General features: G+C 43.2%; 1 protein-coding gene across 21 annotated transcripts in view; it reads left to right on the top strand.

Annotated features, from left to right (window-relative positions):
• The window catches only part of PALM2AKAP2 (PALM2 and AKAP2 fusion), a 498,698-nt gene extending 478,334 nt beyond the window's left edge, over nucleotides 1-20,364 (top strand). For 17 of the 21 annotated variants that reach the window (XM_065550548.1, XM_024109973.3, XM_005292150.5 and 14 more), the window contains 3 exons: nucleotides 3,128-3,306; nucleotides 7,158-7,196; nucleotides 16,815-20,364. In XM_065550548.1, coding sequence (XP_065406620.1) covers nucleotides 3,128-3,306; nucleotides 7,158-7,196; nucleotides 16,815-16,907 — 311 coding nt within the window. In that variant the 3' untranslated portion in view covers nucleotides 16,908-20,364. The remainder of the gene's footprint in view (nucleotides 1-3,127; nucleotides 3,307-7,157; nucleotides 7,197-16,814) is intronic. The other 4 variants (XM_005292152.5, XM_065550551.1, XM_065550549.1 and 1 more) reach the window with 2 other exon arrangements.
• The last annotated feature ends 461 nt before the right edge of the window (nucleotides 20,365-20,825 follow it).

The following is a 20,825-nucleotide window of genomic DNA, read 5'->3' as shown; positions in this document are numbered from 1 at the left end:
AGGGACATCCCAGTAGGTTTGGGGATGGAGTTTCCAGATGATTCTCGGTATTTGTGACTTGTAACATTATACCTATCAGTGTTGTTGGGTTTTTCCGTGTTGGGTCAGAAATGAACCAAGCCCAGCAAGGGGATTTCTTGTTAAAGGTCTCTGTTGGCTTTGCTCAGATTTCATTTCTTTCTTTTAAAAGAGAGCCTAGAGCTTCTGAACAGCATGCATTGATTTGCTGTGTGAGACCTCTGGTGGCCGTAGCTTTCCGTGACTTGTTCTGTGAGTTACTGGCTTTTTGATTTGTCTCAGCAAAGGAACAACTGAAAATCCATTCGCAATCCTTCTAATTAACCCCATTTGTTTCTGTGTGTGGTTTTGTTTTAAAAAGCCTCCACATCTAGGGGAAAGTTAGTGTGACTTTCTCTACATTTCCTTTCCCCACTGTAGCTGATTATATTTAGGTTTAAACAGAAGAATTCTCCTTTATTTGTTTTGCTTCCTGTAAAAGAGCCCCACCCTCTTCTCGCTGCCCTGAAGTCCTTATTTCCAAGCTCTTCAGTTTCTTGCCTGAGGTTTGCAGTCATGGTCCTCATCCTTTCAGATGAGGAAGGCTAGACAGGGCTTCCTCCCAGCCTGTTGACACTACCCTTGAGTCAGCCAGAGGAGTTGCTGCCTGGTGACATAAGATACAACCTCTCTTCCCAGGAGACCTTCCAGCATCTGCCAGCCTGGAGAAAGAAAGCCGCAGGTCCACAGCTGAATCCAGGGCCGCCCCGGGGAGGGGGGGGGGAAGTGGGGCAATTTGCCCCAGGCCCCACAGGGGACCCCACGAGAAGAGCAATATCCTACACCACCTACCTCCCAACCCTCCACTGCATTCCCTGAGGCTCCAGAGGGGTTAATTCAGTGGTTCTCAAACTTTTGTACCGGTGACCCCCTTCACATAGCAAATCTCTGAGTGTGACCCCCCCCCCTTATAAATTAAAAACACTTTTTTATATATTTAACACTATTTCAAATGCTGGAGGCAAAGCGGGGTTTGAGGTGGAGGCTGACAGCTCGCAACCCCCAGTAATAACCTCGTGACCCCCTGAGGGGTCCCGACCCCCAGTTTGAAAACCCCTGGGTTAATTTAATTTTAGCACCCTGTGTCCATTCACAGGCATGTGCTATTTTGAGCATTTCAGTTTTCACAACTTAGGCTCATCCCAGATTCTGGAACAAGCTCAAATGCTCAGTTCATGGAGTATGTACATAGTCTATACTAAAGACAAACCCACAGTAACCGTCTCCAGTTTGTGAGGGACCCCGTGGAGCCAGTCTCTAGGAAACAGATACATTCATGGAGGTTAAGTCCATTAATGGCTATTAGCCAGGATGGGTAAGGAATGGTGTCCCTCTGTTTGTCCGAGGGTGGAGATGGATGGCAGGAGAGAGATCACTTGATCATTACCTGTTAGGTTCACTCTCTCTTGGGCACCTGGCATTGGCCACTGTCAGCAGACAGGATACTGGCTGGATGGACCTTTGGTCTGACCCGGTAAGGCCGTTCTTATGTTCTAAGCTAAATGAACCCAAAGTTATGGAGACAGATATGAGTCAAGGAAGCCAGCAGAGTATCAGAAACCTGGAAAAATCTCTGACTGGATGGGCTCAGGCGTTTGGTCACAAGCTGAGGTGGTTCAAAAGTTTTGGGGGTTTTTTTAAGCAGAATTTTTTTGTTTCTTTAAACAAACACAGCAAGCAGCAAATATTTGGCCACACACTTCTGAAACCCCAAACCATGTTCAGGTTTTGACAGACTAATTTCAGCTTTTCAATTAAAAAAACCACAACAAATTTTGAAGGAAAGCAGACATTGTCCGTGATTTTTTTTCTGCTTTTTAAACACCCATAGTTTCGATCCAAAAAATTTTTTGACGGAAAGTATTTGTCCAACTCTTTTAATGAGCTTTAGTGCCTTTTAGCACTAGCTGATGCTGGGAACCAGTGATACCTTGTAAAGGTGACTTGAAAAGAAGTTTTGGCAAAACTGGGTTTGTGCTGAAATGTGGGAATGTTTATTTTTCCCAGGGCTGCCCGGGGGTGGCGGGCAAGTGGGGCAATTTGCCTCAGGCCCCATAGGGGCCCCCACGAGAATATAGTATTCTATAGTATTGTAACTTTTTTTTATGGAAGGGGCCCCTTAAATTGCTTTGCCCCAGGCCCCCTGAATCCTCTGGGCGGCGCTGGCTGAATCTGGAGGGGTCACACAGTATACAGAGCTGTAGCAACAGTCTTCTTGTAGGATCAGTCTTCCCCATGTGCCTGCTTTGTACCCAGTTCTCCAGCTAGGGTAGTTAAGTCATGAGCACGTTGCCTAGTGAGCAAGCGGTCCTGTCAGAGCTACAGCCTGAATTCATCCTGGCTCCCAGTGTTTTCATCTAACCAGTGGACATGGGGTTCACAAACTCTTCCCTCACCCGGACTACATCTTAATAGAGAGCGTGTTTCACAGATCACCTTCCCCTCCCACTCACCGTCACACAGACCAGCAACTAGTTGCATGGAAAAGAAATACTAGGAAATGTATCAAAGATATTTTTACCTCTTTTCATGCAATTTAGCAGCTGGAAACAAGAAGGAGCCACAACCATGTAACTGGACAGCCCTTCTTGAACTGCAAGTGCTCCATAGAACACAGTTTGGGCCCCTCTGCACTGTGACACTGTGCAGTTTTTTGGGTGTCTGATTCAATAAAAATAAGTCCAGCGATTTCCATAAGCTTGCATGTATGTCCAGAGCACAGAAGTGAGTCATTAGGGGTTGGGGTGATTTAACCAGAGCTCTAGTAATGAGCAGTGATAGGGTAGATTCGTATATATGTTACTTGACAGCTTTGCTAGGTGTTATGAAATAAGATCACTTAAATGTTTGTGTAAGTCTGGCCTGGGAGGGGGAAAAGGAGGGACTTGAAACTCACTTTGGCCATGTTTGTTTCAAAACATTATTTTGTAGACTACGTTTCAGTATTTCTCTCTGTTCAAGCCACACTGGAAATATTGCTCCAACTCGTTCCTTTTGCAAGCTGTGTCTTCAGTTGGAAACTACTTGGGAATCTGTCCATTTAGAAAGGGGTCCCTTCATGTCGTTGCAGGGACGATAGAGAAGATCAGGCCTCCTCCATCCCCGACAACAGAAGGTCCCCTCTCCCAGTCTGATTTACTGCCTGACGAGGCTGCAGGATCCCAGAGGCCCAAGAATTTGCTGCAGACCCTCATGGAGGATTATGAAACACACAAAACTAAGAGGCGTGAGAGGATGGATGACAGCAGTGTAAGTACACTCTTCCCTTCCCCTCTTCAGTGTGTGTTTCACGACAGGCAGAGCGCTGTGGTTGATAGGACAAAATTTGGCCTCTTAAAGATCAATTGTTCTGTTGAGAATGACTTGCTGAGTGCCTTAAAGATGTTTAAAGAATTTAAAAAAAAAATAAAGAAACTACAGGATCAGTTTATCTGAAGGGGGGGAAATCGATCAATCATAGTGGCAATCGTATAATAATAAACTCTGCCTAGTTGCCCTCTGTGATCAGAGGATCACATGTGAATTCACTGCTCACTGAAATCCTGCAATGAACTATGTAACTGCAGTATGAGCCTTATTGCTCATAGCTGTGCACTACATGTATTCACCCAGCACTCATTAGACTCCCAAAGTCCTATCCCAGTATGCTCTGGGTGCAGTGTAAGACCTAGGATGGATCCCCTGAGGGCAATATCTTCTTGGGTTGCTCCAGGATCTGGATAGGAACTTGTGGAATGGGATCCTGGACTTACAGTGGACAGAATGCTGTTTCCCATTGAGTCTATTCTGTTCTTTCCTACAAGCAGAAAGGGGAAATTGACAAAAACTCTGCTCTGAGTTCTTCATGTAAGTGCCTGCAGTTCAAGTTTTTGAACTACCAACATTGATGTTCAGATGGTCATCAGAGTAGCGGAATGGGTATAAATTTCATGGTTAATGACTGTCAGACTTCAGATGCATACAGTAAGCAAACTGTTCTCCCATCATATCACTGGGACTTTACAAAGGTGCCGCTCATGACTGTTGTGAGCATAAATGCTGTGTGGGTAGGAGAGATGGGTAGTATAAACCCTTACATGTATATGATTATTGTTAGTGGTTACAATTGGCCGTTGCTGTTTTGTATTTGCTCTAGCACCCACAATGCGCCAGACTCTTTTCAAACACTTAAGAAAAACAATCCCCATCCAAAAAGAACAGACTAACATGGTGCTACTCTGAAATCCCAATCCAAGGAGTCATAATCAAAGGAAACCACCTTCTAAGCACTTCCACTAGAGGTACAGCCCTGTTAAGACTATGGGTACGTCTACACTTACCGCAGGGTCCGGCGGCAGGCAATCGATGTTCTGGGATCGATTTATCGCGTCTGGTTTAGACGCGATAAATCGATCCCGGAAGTGCTCGCCGTCGACGCCGGTACTCCAGCTCGGCGAGAGGAGTACGCAGCATCGACGGGGGAGCCTCCCTGCCGCGTCTGGACCCGCGGTAAGTTCGGACTAAGGTACTTAGAATTCAGCTACGTTATTAACGTAGCTGAATTTGCGTACCTTAGTCCGAAGTGGGGGCTTAGTGGGGACCAGGCCTATAGTCTTTAAAGTTCATACTACAAACAGTAGCCTACAGAATATGCTGGGTTTTAATCTTTGGTGTTCAACATTATATCAACAGAGTCTGAGACTTCAGATTAGAAACAGTGAAATGTAAAAAGATCCCACTCCATTTTTGGTTGTAAGTTAATGCAAGATAGAAGGGTGGGTTTGAAGTGCGGACAGATCTTAGGGTCTGAGCCTGCTGCCACTGAAGTCAGTGACAAAACTGCCATTGATTTCGTGGAGCAGGATCCAGCCCGTAAACAGGCTTCCCCCGTAGGACGCGAGAGTAGTCTCCGCTCACCTGCTTCTAGGGACTTCATCTGACACGAGAAACTTTGCTAACTTGGCTTGTTGCCTTTCTACAGTGAGGACATGTCTCAAGAATGAGTTACTCGCCGGTGTCCTCTGCCTCTTTCAGAAGAGGTGACTGTCCAATGGGCTCTATCCTCTGGGTGCAAGTGGATAGTTTTCATTGGGTGTTGTTAGGATTTTCCCCTCGTGTATATTGCTGTGCTAATGCCTGTTGAATGATGCTGTCAGGCCTTTCATTCAAGAGCTTTGGGACCTCATTCTTCTCTCACTTTCTCTGGGTATAACCCAGGAGTAACTTCATTTAAGTTAGTGAAGTAAAACCAGCATAAGGGAGAGGAGAATCAGTCCTTATGTGGCCTTAATAACTTCGGACTTTGTTTCCATCAGCCTTTTTGCTTTAGATCTTGATATTGTTCAGAAGTTGCTTTGCTAAGGCATGAAGACTGATTGCACGCTCATCCTTGTAGCACTGATGGGTGCAGGTGACTTACCAAGCAATGGCTTATGACTGCAATTCTTTGTCGCAGTCATTACATTGTCCCCTGCTGTATGTGGTTTACCATGTAGTACATGTGAGTGCTGCTACTCTCATAGAGATGTCATGATGCTGAGGGCCAGACTCTGTTTAGTTACCCAATGCATCTCCATTGAAGTCAGTGGGGTTGTACAGGTGCCTTCTCGAAAAGAAGTTGGCCAAGATTGTTTGTCTGTGTTTGAAACGCGCTTCTGTGTCTTAACTGAGAACTTTGGTCCAAATGAAGAACATCACGCCATAGAGACAGAACTCTGTGTATCACGGCGGCTCAGTGATGATAACACTATTACTGCCATACAATTAGTACCATCAAACAAATTGTGCACCAGATCCTGCACTTGGATAAATTGATGTAGCTCCATTGAAGTTAAAGGAGCTACACTGATTGACCCCCCCCACTAAAGGTCTGGCCCAGTTTTATTTTCATTCTCATTTTCCGGAAGCTCATCTGAAGCCAATTTTTTTTTAAATGTATTTATGTTCCCCTTTCTGCTTGTCTAAAATCCTATCATAGGGCTGTGTTTGTAAGACCAGAGTGAGCCTCCCGTAAACAGCTGGAATATTTTCTTTCTCCTCCCTATATTTTCCTTTTCCCTTGTGTAAACTACTCCTGAAACGGGGGTGGGGAGAGGGGTGGATAAGAAATGACATGATAAAGATGTAGCTTTGCCATGCTAAGCTTGCACCAGCCTTAGTTAGAGACAATATTTTATGTGCCAGGCTAAGCAATAATTATTTAAACAACCACTAGTTCTGATTTGTCAGCAGAGGCTTTTAAAATGCAGTTTCAGGCAAAAGAGAGCTGGATCTAATTACATACGAGAGCAAATCACTGAACCATTTTCAAGTGTCTACAATATACTGAAAAAAAGCATAATTAACAGGCAAACAGGCAGCTGCCATTTTGAAAATCCGATCATGTAGAGCAGACCTCTGCTCACCGTCTGAATGCAAGGAAATTGAGAGACTTTCAAAATTGTTGGAAGAAAAGTTCTATTGGGTCAAATGCTCCTTTCTGCTGGCTAACACAGAAGGGAGCAAAGCTGAACAGACTCCAGTCCCAGTCCTACAAACACTAACGTATGCAAGATGGGACTATTTGTGTGCTTAAAATTAACCACATGCATAAGTCCTGCAGCACATAATAAATTACAGTAAAATCGGTGTTTGCAGGATCAGGGCCTTGGGTGCGCCCTGCTCCAGTGGCACAAGAAGGTGCTTTGTTTTGCTCTAATTTCAGTGTGCTATTCTTCAACATGGCAGCTCCTGTAGGCATTGTCAGCTTTTGTCTTTCAGGTCAGAGCAGTCTGCTTTGACAATGGTCAAATCCAGTGTATTTGCCATTTGAAAGACTTCGCTTCATAAGGGGAGAAAATGTTATTCTCTTTCTCTAGCTGTGTCTTCCAAAGAAGAAGCCACTGGGCGGGAGACGATGGGAAGAGGATACCTCATTCACTGCCAAGCAGCATGACTGAAATAGTTTGACCAATAAGAGTAAACATGATGGCAATTGGCTAAGCAACTTCATTTAAAAACAAATACATTAACTAACCTCTTAAACAGGTCCAAACTGCTTCAAGTTCTGTTCCCAGTTTTTTTGTTTCCAACTTCAACACGTCTGTTCAATGTACTAATGCTGGTCTTTTCCTTTCCACCAGTACACCTGTAAATTACTGTCTAACAAGGTTACTTCCGAGGTACTTTTCAACTGCTTATCTTTGCTTTCTCTTGCATGGTCATTCCACATGCATGTTGTTTCAGTTTGCATTTCCATGCTGAGTGTCAGTGCTCTTTCACATCAAAATAGGGGTGAGGATGTGACCGGGGTCCCAGGGGAGCCAACTGAGGTCACTCAATTGGGGTGAACTGCAAAGAATGGGGCAGACAATCCCCAAAGCTGGTGGATATTCCAATACTTAGATTTACCAAGCCAGCACAAAACAGCTTCTATTATACCTCACTGGTTACCCAGAAGCCAACAACACAGTTCCCTTAAAGTAACCCAGCCTCAGGCCTCCACCCAGATACCCAAGTCAAGTATGATGAAGATTACTGAAAATCTTATTCATCATATAAAAAGTTCTACCAATCCCAAAGGATCAGACACATTATCTGCCAGGTTAATGAATATTCCAGATCTTACCCAAATAAACGCTACAGCCAATTCATATAAACTAAAATAAAATCTATTAAAAAAGAAAAGAGAGAGAGCATTGGTTAAAAGATCAGTATACACACAGACATGAGTACAGTTCTGAGATTCAGATTCATAGGAGAGATGGTGAGCTTTGTAGTTGCAGAGTTCTTTCAGAATTAAGTCCATAGGTTATAGTCCAATGTTTGTATTCAGGGAGGGCCAGTCAGCACTGGGATCTCACTCCTTATGACTTAGGCTTCCCCTGCATGAAGCCTCAAGCAGATCCGAGATGACAGGACCAGGACCCAAGCCCATTTTATCAGGGCCGGCTCTAGGTTTTTTGCCGCCCCAAGCAAAAAAAAAGAATGGCCAGAATGCCGCCCCTGGAATTGTGCCACCCCACGCACATGCTTGCTTTGCTGGTGCCTAGAGCTGGTCCTGCATTTTATACAGTCTCAGGCCTTCTTGTGACAGCCTGGAGTCCCTCCATAAACAATAGACACTCATTTCCTAAGCATCGCTGGTAATTATCCACATACGGCAATTGCCTGTTTTTCCACCATTCACAGATGATTGGCTGTACATTTCAAAGAGAGATGAATACAGCTATATCCTAGGTTTGCAGTTCATTTAAATGTTAAGAATTTCTTTTGATCTCTGAATTAACAGAATAAAGCATAGACAGGGACTGTTGATTACATTGTTGATCTCTACCCATATATATGTAAATACACAAAAACACAAACATTGTCTCCCCATATGTTTTTAAGGGTTAAATTTGAATTATTCATCCTGAAGGATGCTTAACCCTTTCTGGTCATGTGTCACAGGGGGATATTCCCTCTTATCCATCAACACTTTTTTCCCCCTTATCCTTGGATTCTAATTACAATTTTCAGAGTGATGAAGATTGTGATTAGAGGGAAGGCACCAAACCAAAACCCAGGATGGGAACTTTCCTGAGCATTGGGCGAGTTAGCATCCAGATTCAGATCTAACCTTCCCAGATGAAACCCTCTGTAATGGGCAAATGTAAAACCTCGGATCCAAACATCCCCAACCTTTGAGAAGTTATGGACCCAGATCCAAATATTGTGACTCTTGCGCATCTCTAGTGATCCATCCGAAGAAGTGGGCTGTAGTCCACAAAAGCTTATGCTCTAATAAATTTGTTAGTCTCTAAGGTGCCACAAGTACTCCTGTTCTTTTTGCGGATACAGACTAACACGGTTGCTACTCTGAAACCTATCTCTAGTGATGGTGTCTTCAATGATATCTACATTTGTACAAAGGATAAACACACTGACCTTTCCCTCTTTGACAGCATAGCTTCAAATCCCAGTTCCAAGTCACAAAGGAGTTTGGTGACTTCATCTGTAGCCACATTCATGTCCCTCTCCTGGGTAGTTTGTTCCACCTCACAATATGACCATTACCAGCATGCAAGTTTGCACTATTGACAGCCAAGAGACCCAAGGCTGCAGAAGCAGGGGCATTTTAAGTCAGGATTGAAGTGTATTGGCCAAGCATTTGAGGGGATGCTTACACAGCCCTTACCTCTGCAAAGCTGGGCTCTGACACGTAGGGTTGGTCTACAGTGCAAATATACATTGGCATAACTACATCTCTCAAGTGTGAAAAATCCACAATCCTGAGAGACACAGCTATGCGGACCTAAACCTCCTCCCCCCGTGGGTAGAAAATGTAGAGGACTCCCCCACCACACGCTCTCCTCCTCCTTTTGGGTGTCATAGTAAGGGCGCCCCCTCCCCCCACCCCCCCCAGTGTAGACCAGCCCTTAGTGTTCCTTCAACCTACTATACTATAAGGAATACTCTGGTAATGTTTAGCTACAGAGGAAACTGAAAAGTTTGTAAAGGTGACCACTGTAAACTTACCAATCACAGAATAGCAAGACAGATTAGTTTTCGTTGCCGTTGACTATGACCACATTCCAACACGCTGCACAGCACCAATAACACATTCTTCTGATGTAAGTGAGGCTCCCATTGCACTCTGCAGAAGCCCAGTATGTACATATATTGTAAAAGCAGGATTTAGCACTAAGTATGTACTGTAAATAAAATATCTTCACACTGCAGAAAAAGAGTTTTCTTTGTTGGTGCTGTTAGTTGTGTGCCTGTCTGGCCAATACTCAAGCATTTAACTTTCTGTTGGACAGCCGTGGGGAATTTCTCAAGAGCAGCCAACCTGTCTACTGCATTTGTGCTGGCAGTTACGTGTGCACAGTTCACTCGTGCAAAGGTTTTTTGTGCACGGTCCCTTGTACACACCGCTGGTAGAACTTACACTCTCAGAGTTGACTGGAACTCCGTCTCTGCCCATGAATGGGTGATAGAGCACAAAAATCACGTTTGCATGGGAAGAGTTGTGCATGCACAAATAAAGGTGACGTTTTGAGAATTTTGCTGGAAGCATCCTCAATATTTATCAGCATTAAGACTTAAAAACACACAAACAACTGGATGCCATCATCACCTGTTGGCTTTTCAGCCCACTTGCCTGTAAGCTTTAAGAAGTTGATAGCATTGAGTGCTAGTCAGTTGATCCATTATTCCAAAGAACGTGGCAAGCTCTAACCACGGTGAGAAAATATGCTCTAACTTTGTTTTGTAGTTTACAAAACAAATTCCGTATGCTCATGGAATTACTCCTGTTGGCAAAAGTTCTCTTGAATTCACTTGTACAAATATCGGAGGCTGGAATATAGCTAATCTTCTTAGTCAATTGCAAGTCAATTTAGACAATATGTGTGAAATCCTGTCCCCGTACAAGTCCCTGAGAATTTTGCCATTAACTTCAGGAGAGCCAGGATTTCAGTCTCTCTGCTTGTATGTCATCTTTGAAGTCTTTCTGTGTTTAATTCTGTCGAGCTCAGGTCAGCAGCATCAGAGAGAGATTCAGCTCCTTCACCTCAATATTGCCTCTGCTATGGAGAGAAATTAACTAGGGTTGCAGAATACTAGTCAGTTGCATTTAGTAACAGGTTCTGGAGTGAGGTGTAGTGGTACTGAATTCTGTCCTCGCTTGCATTCTTCATCTGCTGGTGCCAATGAGCAAGCAAGTATGGGATAATTCACCAGTAAATTAGTTTCTCTCTATCCTCCACTAGGGGGCCGGTGGCTAAAACTTGTACCTGACTGTAGTGACTGCTTCAGTCATATTTTTTTATCCTGTTAACCATCCACTTTAAAATAAAACTTAGCATTAAAACAATGTTCTGTAACTCTTAAGATCTCCGAGCTGAACCCCAACATGTGTGTAGTAAGAGAGGTGAAGAACAATTTTCACAGTTCTAAATCATTCCAAATATTTATGTATATTTTCTGTCCTTTCAATGTTTCTGCCATCTGAAACCTCTCTGTTTAATGTGACTTTGTGGTCAAATTAGTTTTTCTAAACAGAGCATATTTTTTACATCACTTGGCTATTTTCATTAGAACTCTTTCCATTACGAGGTAGCCTTGTCAATTATTCAGTCGAAGCCTGAGAGAATCACTCCTAGCTTTGTTAACGTTATAATCTTTGTGGAGCCTATGTGCCAATTTTAGAGGCAATTCCAGACAAGTGACAAAATCCAGAGAACAGTAACAGCAAAGGAGATGTCCATTCCCAGTCCTGTTTTTCAGCATGTGCATTTTACATACAGGATGCAAGTTATCTGGGAGTTAGGCACCTCACTCCTGTAGGGATAATTCTGTTGTCAGTTCCACTCATACCACGCCATGCATGAGTGTAGCCGAGAGCAGAGGGCAAGATTCCAATACCTTGACTTGCATTGATTAGCACCTTACTCCATGAATAGTCCTGTTGACTTAAATCCACTTGCTGGACACTTCAGCAGACACCAGTGTCGCCACCCTAAGCCACATAAATGCAGCTCGGGGTATACGGTTCCTGACTGTTCGCTCCAAATTATAGGTCTTTACTACTTGTGCTAAATGAGAATCGCTATGATCTAACGCTAGCACCCAGGCCTATATTTAGAGCTCTGAGTAGCAGGCCAGATTCTGATGTCTTTTCTCCAGCGAGTAGTCCAGTTACTTCACTCAATTGCTGGACACTTGTACAGACTCCAGAGGTCATCAGTGGGAGTAAATAGCTACTCAATTGAAATAGGTGTTTGGGGCCAGAACTGGGTGTATTATGGGCATTCCAAAAAAAAAAAAAAAAAGGACCTCGTTCAGCCTGTTTTGGGGATTCCTTGTATATTTGACACAGGACTAGTTTGGAGTCCATTTTGCTGTCCATTTCACAGATTTTAGTAGAGAAATTGAGCCGTTCCCAATTAGGCCTGCGACTTCTTACAGTAGAACCTCAGAGTTACGAACACCTGGGGAATGGAGGTTGTTCGTAACGCTGAACAAAATATGGTTGTTCTTTCAAAAGTTTACAACTGCGTATTGACTTAATACAGCTTTGCAAATTTACTCCCCATTGTCCCCTACCCCATCCCTCTCCCCTCTGTCCTATTCCCTATACCCTTCTCTTCCCTCTGCCCTATCCCATCCCCCTTCCTTCCCCACTGCCTCTTTCCCACCACCCCACCCCCTTCCCTCATTTCCCCTGGCCCTGCATCTGCCCCACCTCGGGCACTCTCCATAACAGGATAGTGGCCATACAGGGCGCCCAGCACACACAGATGGGGAAGGCGACCAGCACTAGGAATGAGGAGGTGGCGTCCAGCTGCAGAGACAGTGGCCACCTTCCCTCACCTGGCAGGAGAAGCGGCTCCATCCCCCAGAAACATGCCAGGAGGAGTGTCATTTTTTGAGTGTGTTCCCCTCTGATCTTTCTGACTCAGGTTATTCAATCTTTATTCATTTTGTACATATGCCTCTGCCCACACCCATCATAAAAATAGTCATTGCCCGCTAAATACAGATTGTATATTTAGAAAGTTATGTAAATATGCACTGAGAAACTGGAGACCAGTTCATATTGCAAGTATACAGGATCCTAAAGCTAAGGTTATCCGTTTGGCTTGGCATTCCCCCTCAGCTCTCTCCTAAACTGACAGATTGTGTTTGCAACAGAACAGGATACTTTATTAAATATTCTGATTGCAAAACATGGATTGTACATTTGCAGTAACAGTCTCCAATTTTTAAATGAAAAATTAAGAGAAAGGGGGGAAAAAATCTTCAACCCCTCTCCCCCCCCAAATAACAGCAAAAACAAAAAATCATTGCATTTTATGGCTATCTAGAGTAAACCAAAGTAACATTAACGTTCTTAATGCAGCAGGTGGGATGATGGAGAAGCTACAGGCAAGTCCAAAGGAAGCCTGGTGACACAACAGGTTACTCTGGGCCAAATTGTCTCGTTGATACAAAGCAGGGCTGGAAATTCAGTTAGAAGGAAGCACATATTAGTATTAGCTCTTTTCGCCAGTGTCACAAGGGGAGCTCAAATTCAGCTGATTATCAAGTCGTCATGCGCCCGCCACCCCAACACCAAATCTTTTTCAGAGTCTGCTTCCCACAATAGAGTCCTGTGGGGCCTACATCTTTGTTCCCACACCCATACATTTGCATTTAGCCATATTAAAAGGTATATTGTTTGCCTGCAGCCAGTCTACCAGCGATCCTGATTGCTCTGAATCAGTGACCCGTCCTCTTCATTCTTTGCCACTCCCAATTTTTGTCATCTGCAAACATTATCAGTGATGATTTTGTTTTCTTCCAGGTCATTGATAAAAATGTTAAATAGCATAAGGCAGAAAATCGATCCTTGCGGGACCCCAGTGGAAACACACCTGTTCAATGACAGTACCCCATTTACAATTACGTTTTGAGACCTATCAGTTAGCCAGTTTTTAATCCATTTAATGTGTGCCATGACAATTTTATATTCTAGTTTTTTTTAATCAAAATGTCATGCGGTACTAAGTCAAACACCTTACAGAAGTCTAAGTATAGTAGTCAACAGAGACGTTAAAGTCGTTGGAAGCTGTGGTGCCTGGCACTTCTCATTCTTTGGCCCAATGACCAAGTTAAAAATTTAAGTAGAGGCTTTGGGGACCAGCTAATAGACATGATGGTTGTTTGCTATCATGCCTCAATACAGTGTAATTCTCACACAGGGGAAATAAATATCCTGCTTCATCCTCTCCAATGACTAGTCAATCTCTAATGCTAATTTTGTATGGTTATAGAAGTTCTAGTAACAAAGCTGTAGCGGGTAGATGCTATTGGAGCTATGCAAACTCTGGGCCAGCTCCTCAGTTGCTGTCATTTACACCAGCTGAGGATTTAGCCCAGTAGGTCTCAAACTTTTGTCTTGGTGACCCCTTTCACCCAGCAAGCCTTTTCATGCGGCCCCCCTCCCCCTATAAATTAAAAACACTTTTAAAAATATTTAACACTATTATAAATGCTGGAGATGAAGTGGGATTCGGGGTGGACCCCCCAAGCAATAACCTCACGACCCTCTGAGGGGTCATGGCCCCCCAGTTTGAGAACCCCTGATCTAGCCCATAGTATTTGTTCCTGCCAGCCATGTTCTTTGACTGAACACAGTGTTCACGGATAGTAGGTTAGCAGCTTTACACCAGTGATGAAGAGGAAGAGAGAGGAGGGACAAAGGGGACGTAATGGAGGGAAGGACTTTCTCTCTGCTCTGGGGGTTTGGTAGCTTAAAGCTAAAATAGTGCCGATCCAAAGCAGAAATCTTAAACCAAAAGGCCAGATCCTCCGCTGGTTAAAAACCAGCACTGAAGTCAGTGGAACCATGTTTATTTCACACCAGCCCTAGAACACTGGGACTAAAACAAACTCCATTATGTTTTACGTTAGCCTAAAACTAAGGCCCAAATTGTGCGAAACTCTCCTCTACTGCCATGGTGGTTTTGCTCCGATAAAGGCCTCAGGTTTTTGCCCTGAGTTTGGTGTCTTTTGTATTTATTTTTCATATCCTGTTAGAATGTTACTTCTCCTTTACCCTGCACTTCTCTTTAATCCTCATTCCCGTTTTCTCCTGCTTCTGCCACTGCTCAGCAACATTCCCCAGTTTTGAAGCTAAGAAAGCACCAAAGTTTATTTCCTATTATGCAGATGCTAAAAAAGCGACTGCGTTCCTTTATTCTTCTGAACAAGTTATCAAGAAAAACTGGGCAGTGGTGCCGAACCCCTTTGAGATCTTGTCCGAGGGCATAGTTTATGCAATCAGAATCCCTAACACCTCATTTAAACCATCAGTCCCCAGCTTTGTAGCTGCAGCAGAATCAATATGCCATTAGCGGCTGTAGTGTCTCTGTGGAGTTTTATTCAAGAAGTGGTGCAGGGTTTTATCTTGTAAACATATTGGTGGGAGTGTGAGCACCACCTCCCTCTGCTGGATGGAATCAGACCTGCTTCCATTTGAATGGTCTTGCCTCCTAATGGTTTACAAAGAGGCTATACGTAGCTTTATGCAGATCTTCAGTACTATAACATTCCAGTAAACCTGGACTGAGTTTCAGGCACACATAGTCACTCCCCATTGCTGCCAGGAAAGGAGCTATGGTTTCAACTCAATACTGCATGTGCTGGCTTAGTTTCACCTTGAGTTCTGGGGTTTGTTGATCCACCGGGTCAAAAGAAATTAGAGGGCATGCGAACTACAAGGCACAAACAAAGCTTTGCCAAACCCCTTCTTTCCCCAAACTGCTGAGTGTCTCTGAGCTCTAAATGAAAGTTTGGATCCTAGGGTTAGACCACAGAGAATATACTCATTTAGCACAAGTAGCAATGATTTGTAGCTGTCTGTCAGGAGTTGTAGTCTCCTTACTGCATATATAGCTGGAGACGCTGACATCTGTGAACGAGTCCAGTCCTGGATTGTTACGAGCTGCAAGACCGAGTAACCTCTACTCACCCACCAACCGGCAGCTGGGTTACCTTCAGCTGCTCTTTGTATCTAGTGTCCTCATTCTTACATTCAGATATTTGTAGTCAGATTGGAGCCCTATTATGCTGGGCTGTCTATAGACCTGATTTAACACAATCCCAGCCCCAGAGGCCAGACAGTCTGTACAATGCCAAGACATGCCATATATGTGTAGAACACGCTGGTGGGGCAGAGGGCAACAAGGGTGGCAGTAATAGGAATGTGCTAGCTAACCTGGACACTTTAGCGGCATCATAGTTGGTTTGGATTTTTTTAACCTAAATCTATAAACCCCTTGAAAATGTTTCTCGTGCAGGATCTGGTTGAAAGCCCCTAGAAGTCATTGAGCAATTTTCCATTGATTTCAGTGGGCTTTGGTTCAAACTTTAGATCACCCATGTGGTTCTTCTCTGGCATTGGTTAAGCCTGGGAACGTTCTCAAAGGTTTGGTGAGACATGGAGGAGTTGGGACAAACAGCATGCTGGAGGAAGGATCTGATGGAGTATGTCTGAGATTTCCTTTTATTCCTCAAGGGGGAACTTCACCCTTGTGCCGGTGGCAAAGACCGGGCCTGTGTATCACATCATCCCTCTTTAGGCATGTGGTGTGTGGTTCTTTCACCCAAAGGACTCTGTGTTCTTCCATGCATGTGTTCCAAGCAATGGCTTTTTCATTGATTTTGCTTCAGTCCAAACACCACAGCAAGCCAGCGTGAAGGACCCTTGTGTCTACAGGTAATGACACGTTTAAATGAAAAACAGTCTGCAAGACAAAGAGCTAGATCCAAAGCTGATTGAAGTCAATGACAAGGCTCCCGTTGTCCACAGTGGACTGGAACTGTGCCTCTGATAAGGTTCCTGTATGTATGTGGTTACCTTGTGCTGTACGTCATCCCCGCACGCGAATGAAAATGGATCCTTCGTAACCATCCTCCCCCTGCCGGCTGTCACTTGACCTGTCTGAACTGGGATGGGGAGTATGCAGCATCCTGAGTTAGGCCTGCAGAGCTAGACTTGACTTCTCCACTTCTAAGTTAGGCTACTGTATGAATATTAGGATTTAAATAGTCCAGCTTTGACCTTATGAGCTATTTGGTGTAACCCTTGCTCACACTGGCAAGCCCTTAGAGACATAAGTAGCCTCGGTCATGCTGCTGATGTGATTGAGTAGTGAGCGTGGGCTGCATAATTTAACTCTGTGTGCTAGTAATTATTGGGGGGGTGGGAGATGGATGGAGAGAGGAGTGGAAGAAGGGAACCAAAGTAAGTGGTGTTTTTTCTTTTCCAGGTCCTTGAGGCTACCAGGGTGAATCGCAGGAAGAGTGCCCTGGCACTACGCTGGGAGGCTGGAATTTATGCCAACCAGGAAGAGAATGAATAATCCCCTTGCAATAAAACGGGTGTTTGGGACCGAGAAACCAAAAAAAAAAAAAAAAAGCATCATCATTTAATCCGATATTTATTAAAGATACAGCAAGCTCACTGATCCACAGAGACAGGATTGCTCCATCTCCAGGCACCATTAGCGAAAGAGAAAAACCCACCCACAAAATCCACACACACACCCAAAAAAAGAAGGAGAGGATGTTAGGGGTGGACTGGTCAAGGAAGGGTGTCATCGCCGTTGGCAGCAGACCCATTGCAACAGGTCAGCATCGGAGGCTGAAGAAGTTGGCAGAAACTTAAGGCAGGGCAAATATATGTGCTTCCTTCTAACTGAATTTCCAGCCCTGCTTTGTATCAACGAGACAATTTGGCCCAGAGTAACCTGTTGTGTCACCAGGCTTCCTTTGGACTTGCCTGTAGCTTCTCCATCATCCCACCTGCTGCATTAAGAACGTTAATGTTACTTTGGTTTACTCTAGATAGCCATAAAATGCAATGATTTTTTGTTTTTGCTGTTATTTGGGGGGGGAGAGGGGTTGAAGATTTTTTCCCCCCTTTCTCTTAATTTTTCATTTAAAAATTGGAGACTGTTACTGCAAATGTACAATCCATGTTTTGCAATCAGAATATTTAATAAAGTATCCTGTTCTGTTGCAAACACAATCTGTCAGTTTAGGAGAGAGCTGAGGGGGAATGCCAAGCCAAACGGATAACCTTAGCTTTAGGATCCTGTATACTTGCAATATGAACTGGTCTCCAGTTTCTCAGTGCATATTTACATAACTTTCTAAATATACAATCTGTATTTAGCGGGCAATGACTATTTTTATGATGGGTGTGGGCAGAGGCATATGTACAAAATGAATAAAGATTGAATAACCTGAGTCAGAAAGATCAGAGGGGAACACACTCAAAAAATGACATTTAATTTTTTCTGAGGCAATAATTTAATCAAGCCAGATGCTGGCACAAACAGAGGTATGAAACAAAGGGGAAAAAGTTATGTCTTTAACTATATTTATACAGTGTAAAAGGCCTTGGAGTTAATGTAGAGTATACAGGTTTCCAGGAAATAAAAAGTTAAAGAAGGTAATAGAGAGTGTGTGTGAGAGAGAGGCAAGAAAAAGGATTATTTTTGCTGTTCAGTGTTTTCAGAGCTAAAAGCAAAATAGAGAACCTTTAGTTTGTGCATAGGCTTGGAATCAGTGATGAAGGGTGTTGTGTGTCTGGGTGTGAGCGCGCACATGTGTGTGAGGTTGGAATCCTAGAATGAACAAGAGCTATGGGTGTACAGATTTATTTTCTCCAAAGCTGTTTGCCAGCTATGGGGGTGAGTGAGAATTTCTTTTTTATGAAAAGGGATATAAAATGGCACTGAGCTGATGCAGTATTTGTAATATTAACATTTGACCTGACACGGTATTTGCATGAATCACAATTGCGAAGTATTGAGCAGTTTGTAATCTGACATTTAGAAAAGAAATGTGGTATTTATTCTTGTGCTTTGTATTCATATGTAGTATAGAGGCTGCCAGGTTTACTCTTTCTTTTCATGCAAAGCAATACAATACGTATTTTACAACCGGGAACCATAATTTCTGGACTAGAAATTATCAACTTTAGGAGACATATACATGTATGTATTGTTTTTATAAACCTAAAATTATTATTTTAACTTCTTTTTAAATCAGCCAAGAGGCTGACTCTCCCCTAAATCCCTCTTCTGTTTTCATACTGCTCTGTGACCTGACATGGTGTTTTATTCTGAGGCTCACCTAAAACGGCTTTAGATACTGTGAACATTATTCTGGTGCTTTTATTGGGCAGACATAGAGCTTACAACCAAAACAATTTTGTTTTTAATTTCTTTCCAGCCTGTGGTTTGACACGTGTCTCACAGGTTCCTTTACACGGTCAAACATTTTGAAGACTGTGTTCAGGGATTGTAGTAAAAGTGGCAATAAACATTAATTAAACCTGTTCTATGAATTGCCTATGAACAAAAGAAAACCCTTTTGAACTGGGCAATTGTCTTGTATTGATTTCTTTAAAGTGTGTCATACTTAAGAGTATACACATATACAAATAGACCAGCTGTTTGGAAATGCCAATCTAGTCGATTCTGACCCGGTTCAATAAAGGTGTGTTAGTGTATAATTCCACACACTCAGTAGTCTGTTGCCCAGCTGATGGGCAGGTATTGTGTGTAGTAACACTTACAGGAGTTGCACGCCTGTATTGAGGGGGGTTTGGATCCCTCTTGGTTTGAGGAGGACATAGCTAAATCTTGGAAAGCGCTTCTCTAGCAATATTACACGGTATCAAGCTGTATGTCATAAGTGGCTCATTCCTGAGAAATGGTCTTACATCAAGGCATGTACATTTGAACTTCTCACTGCAGTGGTTGGATTCTGACAGCTTTTGCTCCCTTTGAAATGAATTTGCTTCTCCCTCTGCGTGGTTGCAGTTACCTAGGGCTGAGGGCATTGTCAGGAGTTCCTGGCTCTCTTACCTTTTAAGAAACATGCATCTGTTGTTTTCTGGAGGGATTATTTTTTGTAAGTAAAAAATAAATAACTAAATAAAACATTGGCTGTCACTTCTTCAGCTTTATATTGCTTGTCACGGGGCATCTCCTGCTTTGTGTGCTCCTTCCCCCCAACTCCTGCTGTGAAAATAAAGTCAATCTCCTATAAAACCAGTGTGGTTTTGCCATCTTGGTATCCTTTGTACTGGGATGGAATCTAAGCAGCATTTTCACATATCCTGCAATAAAAAATGTTTGCATGTACCAGTCGAGTAGAGCTAACCTCTCTACCACCCAACCCTTTCTCTTCCAGAAATTATGGAAGCAAAATCATCATCGTCAGCAGCACATGGTTCAGTGCTATGATAACTGAAATGCTATCCAGTTTACTTGCCGCCTCTTTATTTCAGTTGCATGCTACCAAGCGTATAAGTCTATAAATATAGGCAGACATACATCTCTCTATATACATAAATCAAATGCAACAAAGGAACACTACTGCCAAATTAACTTGGGCTCCACAAAAGAAATGATAAAAAAAAACCCTTTTCTGTGACAAAGACTGGTTTTAGTGCAAGTGTGTAATGAAAAATAGTTAAGCATTAGAATTGTAACGATCCAGTTTTTGGTTACAAATGCAGGTTTCCTGAGTTGTTGTTGTTGTTGTTTCAAAAAGTTTTGGCTTCATCTTGCTCCTTATTCAGATTATGGGAAAGTAAAAACAGTAACAGTGATTTGTTTTACAGCCAAAAGGTGACGCTGTTGTCATGTTTTATCAACCAATCTGACCAGCCCTGGTTTTCTGTATACATTAACCACTTAAATGTTGTTATCCTGCTTTTGTTTCATAGTGACTGTGAGGCATACAATGCAAGTCTATCATTATTTTCTCATTAAAACAGAAACCTGTGTTGAGTTTCTATAATAATGGCTGTTCCTTAAAAATGCTTGCAATGCTCTTTAATTGAACTGGCAGCTGCCAATCCCAAACTGGATTGGGTGGTAAAATTGGAGGTAGGTACCATGGGGAGGAGAAATATGCTCTCATCCCATCAACACAAACAGCTGCTCAGACACATGTTGCCTGAGGTCCTAAATAGTGTACCTGCTGTTCTTTTCCCACGGTTTTCAGCCTCGGTCTTGCTGTTTTTTTCATGTAGGTGAGTGGAAAGTCTGATCTATGGGGGGAGGGAGGTAGTACCATATGACTGGAGAATAGCTAATGTCATACCTGTATTTAAGAAGGGTGTAGGGAGAGTGATTCGGTCAGTTACAGACCTGTTAGTCTGACCTCAGGAATATGCAAGGCTTTAGAGTAAACTGTGAAGGAAAGAATGGCATTCATAGTGGTAAATAGTAAAGGGAATGTAATTCAACATGGGTTTA

This window comes from Chrysemys picta, chromosome 6 (genome assembly GCF_011386835.1).
Source record: "Chrysemys picta bellii isolate R12L10 chromosome 6, ASM1138683v2, whole genome shotgun sequence".
Classification (NCBI taxonomy): Eukaryota; Metazoa; Chordata; order Testudines; family Emydidae; genus Chrysemys; species Chrysemys picta.
The sequence above is the reverse complement of the archived record's forward strand: the minus strand, read 5'-3'. Positions and strand labels throughout refer to the sequence as shown.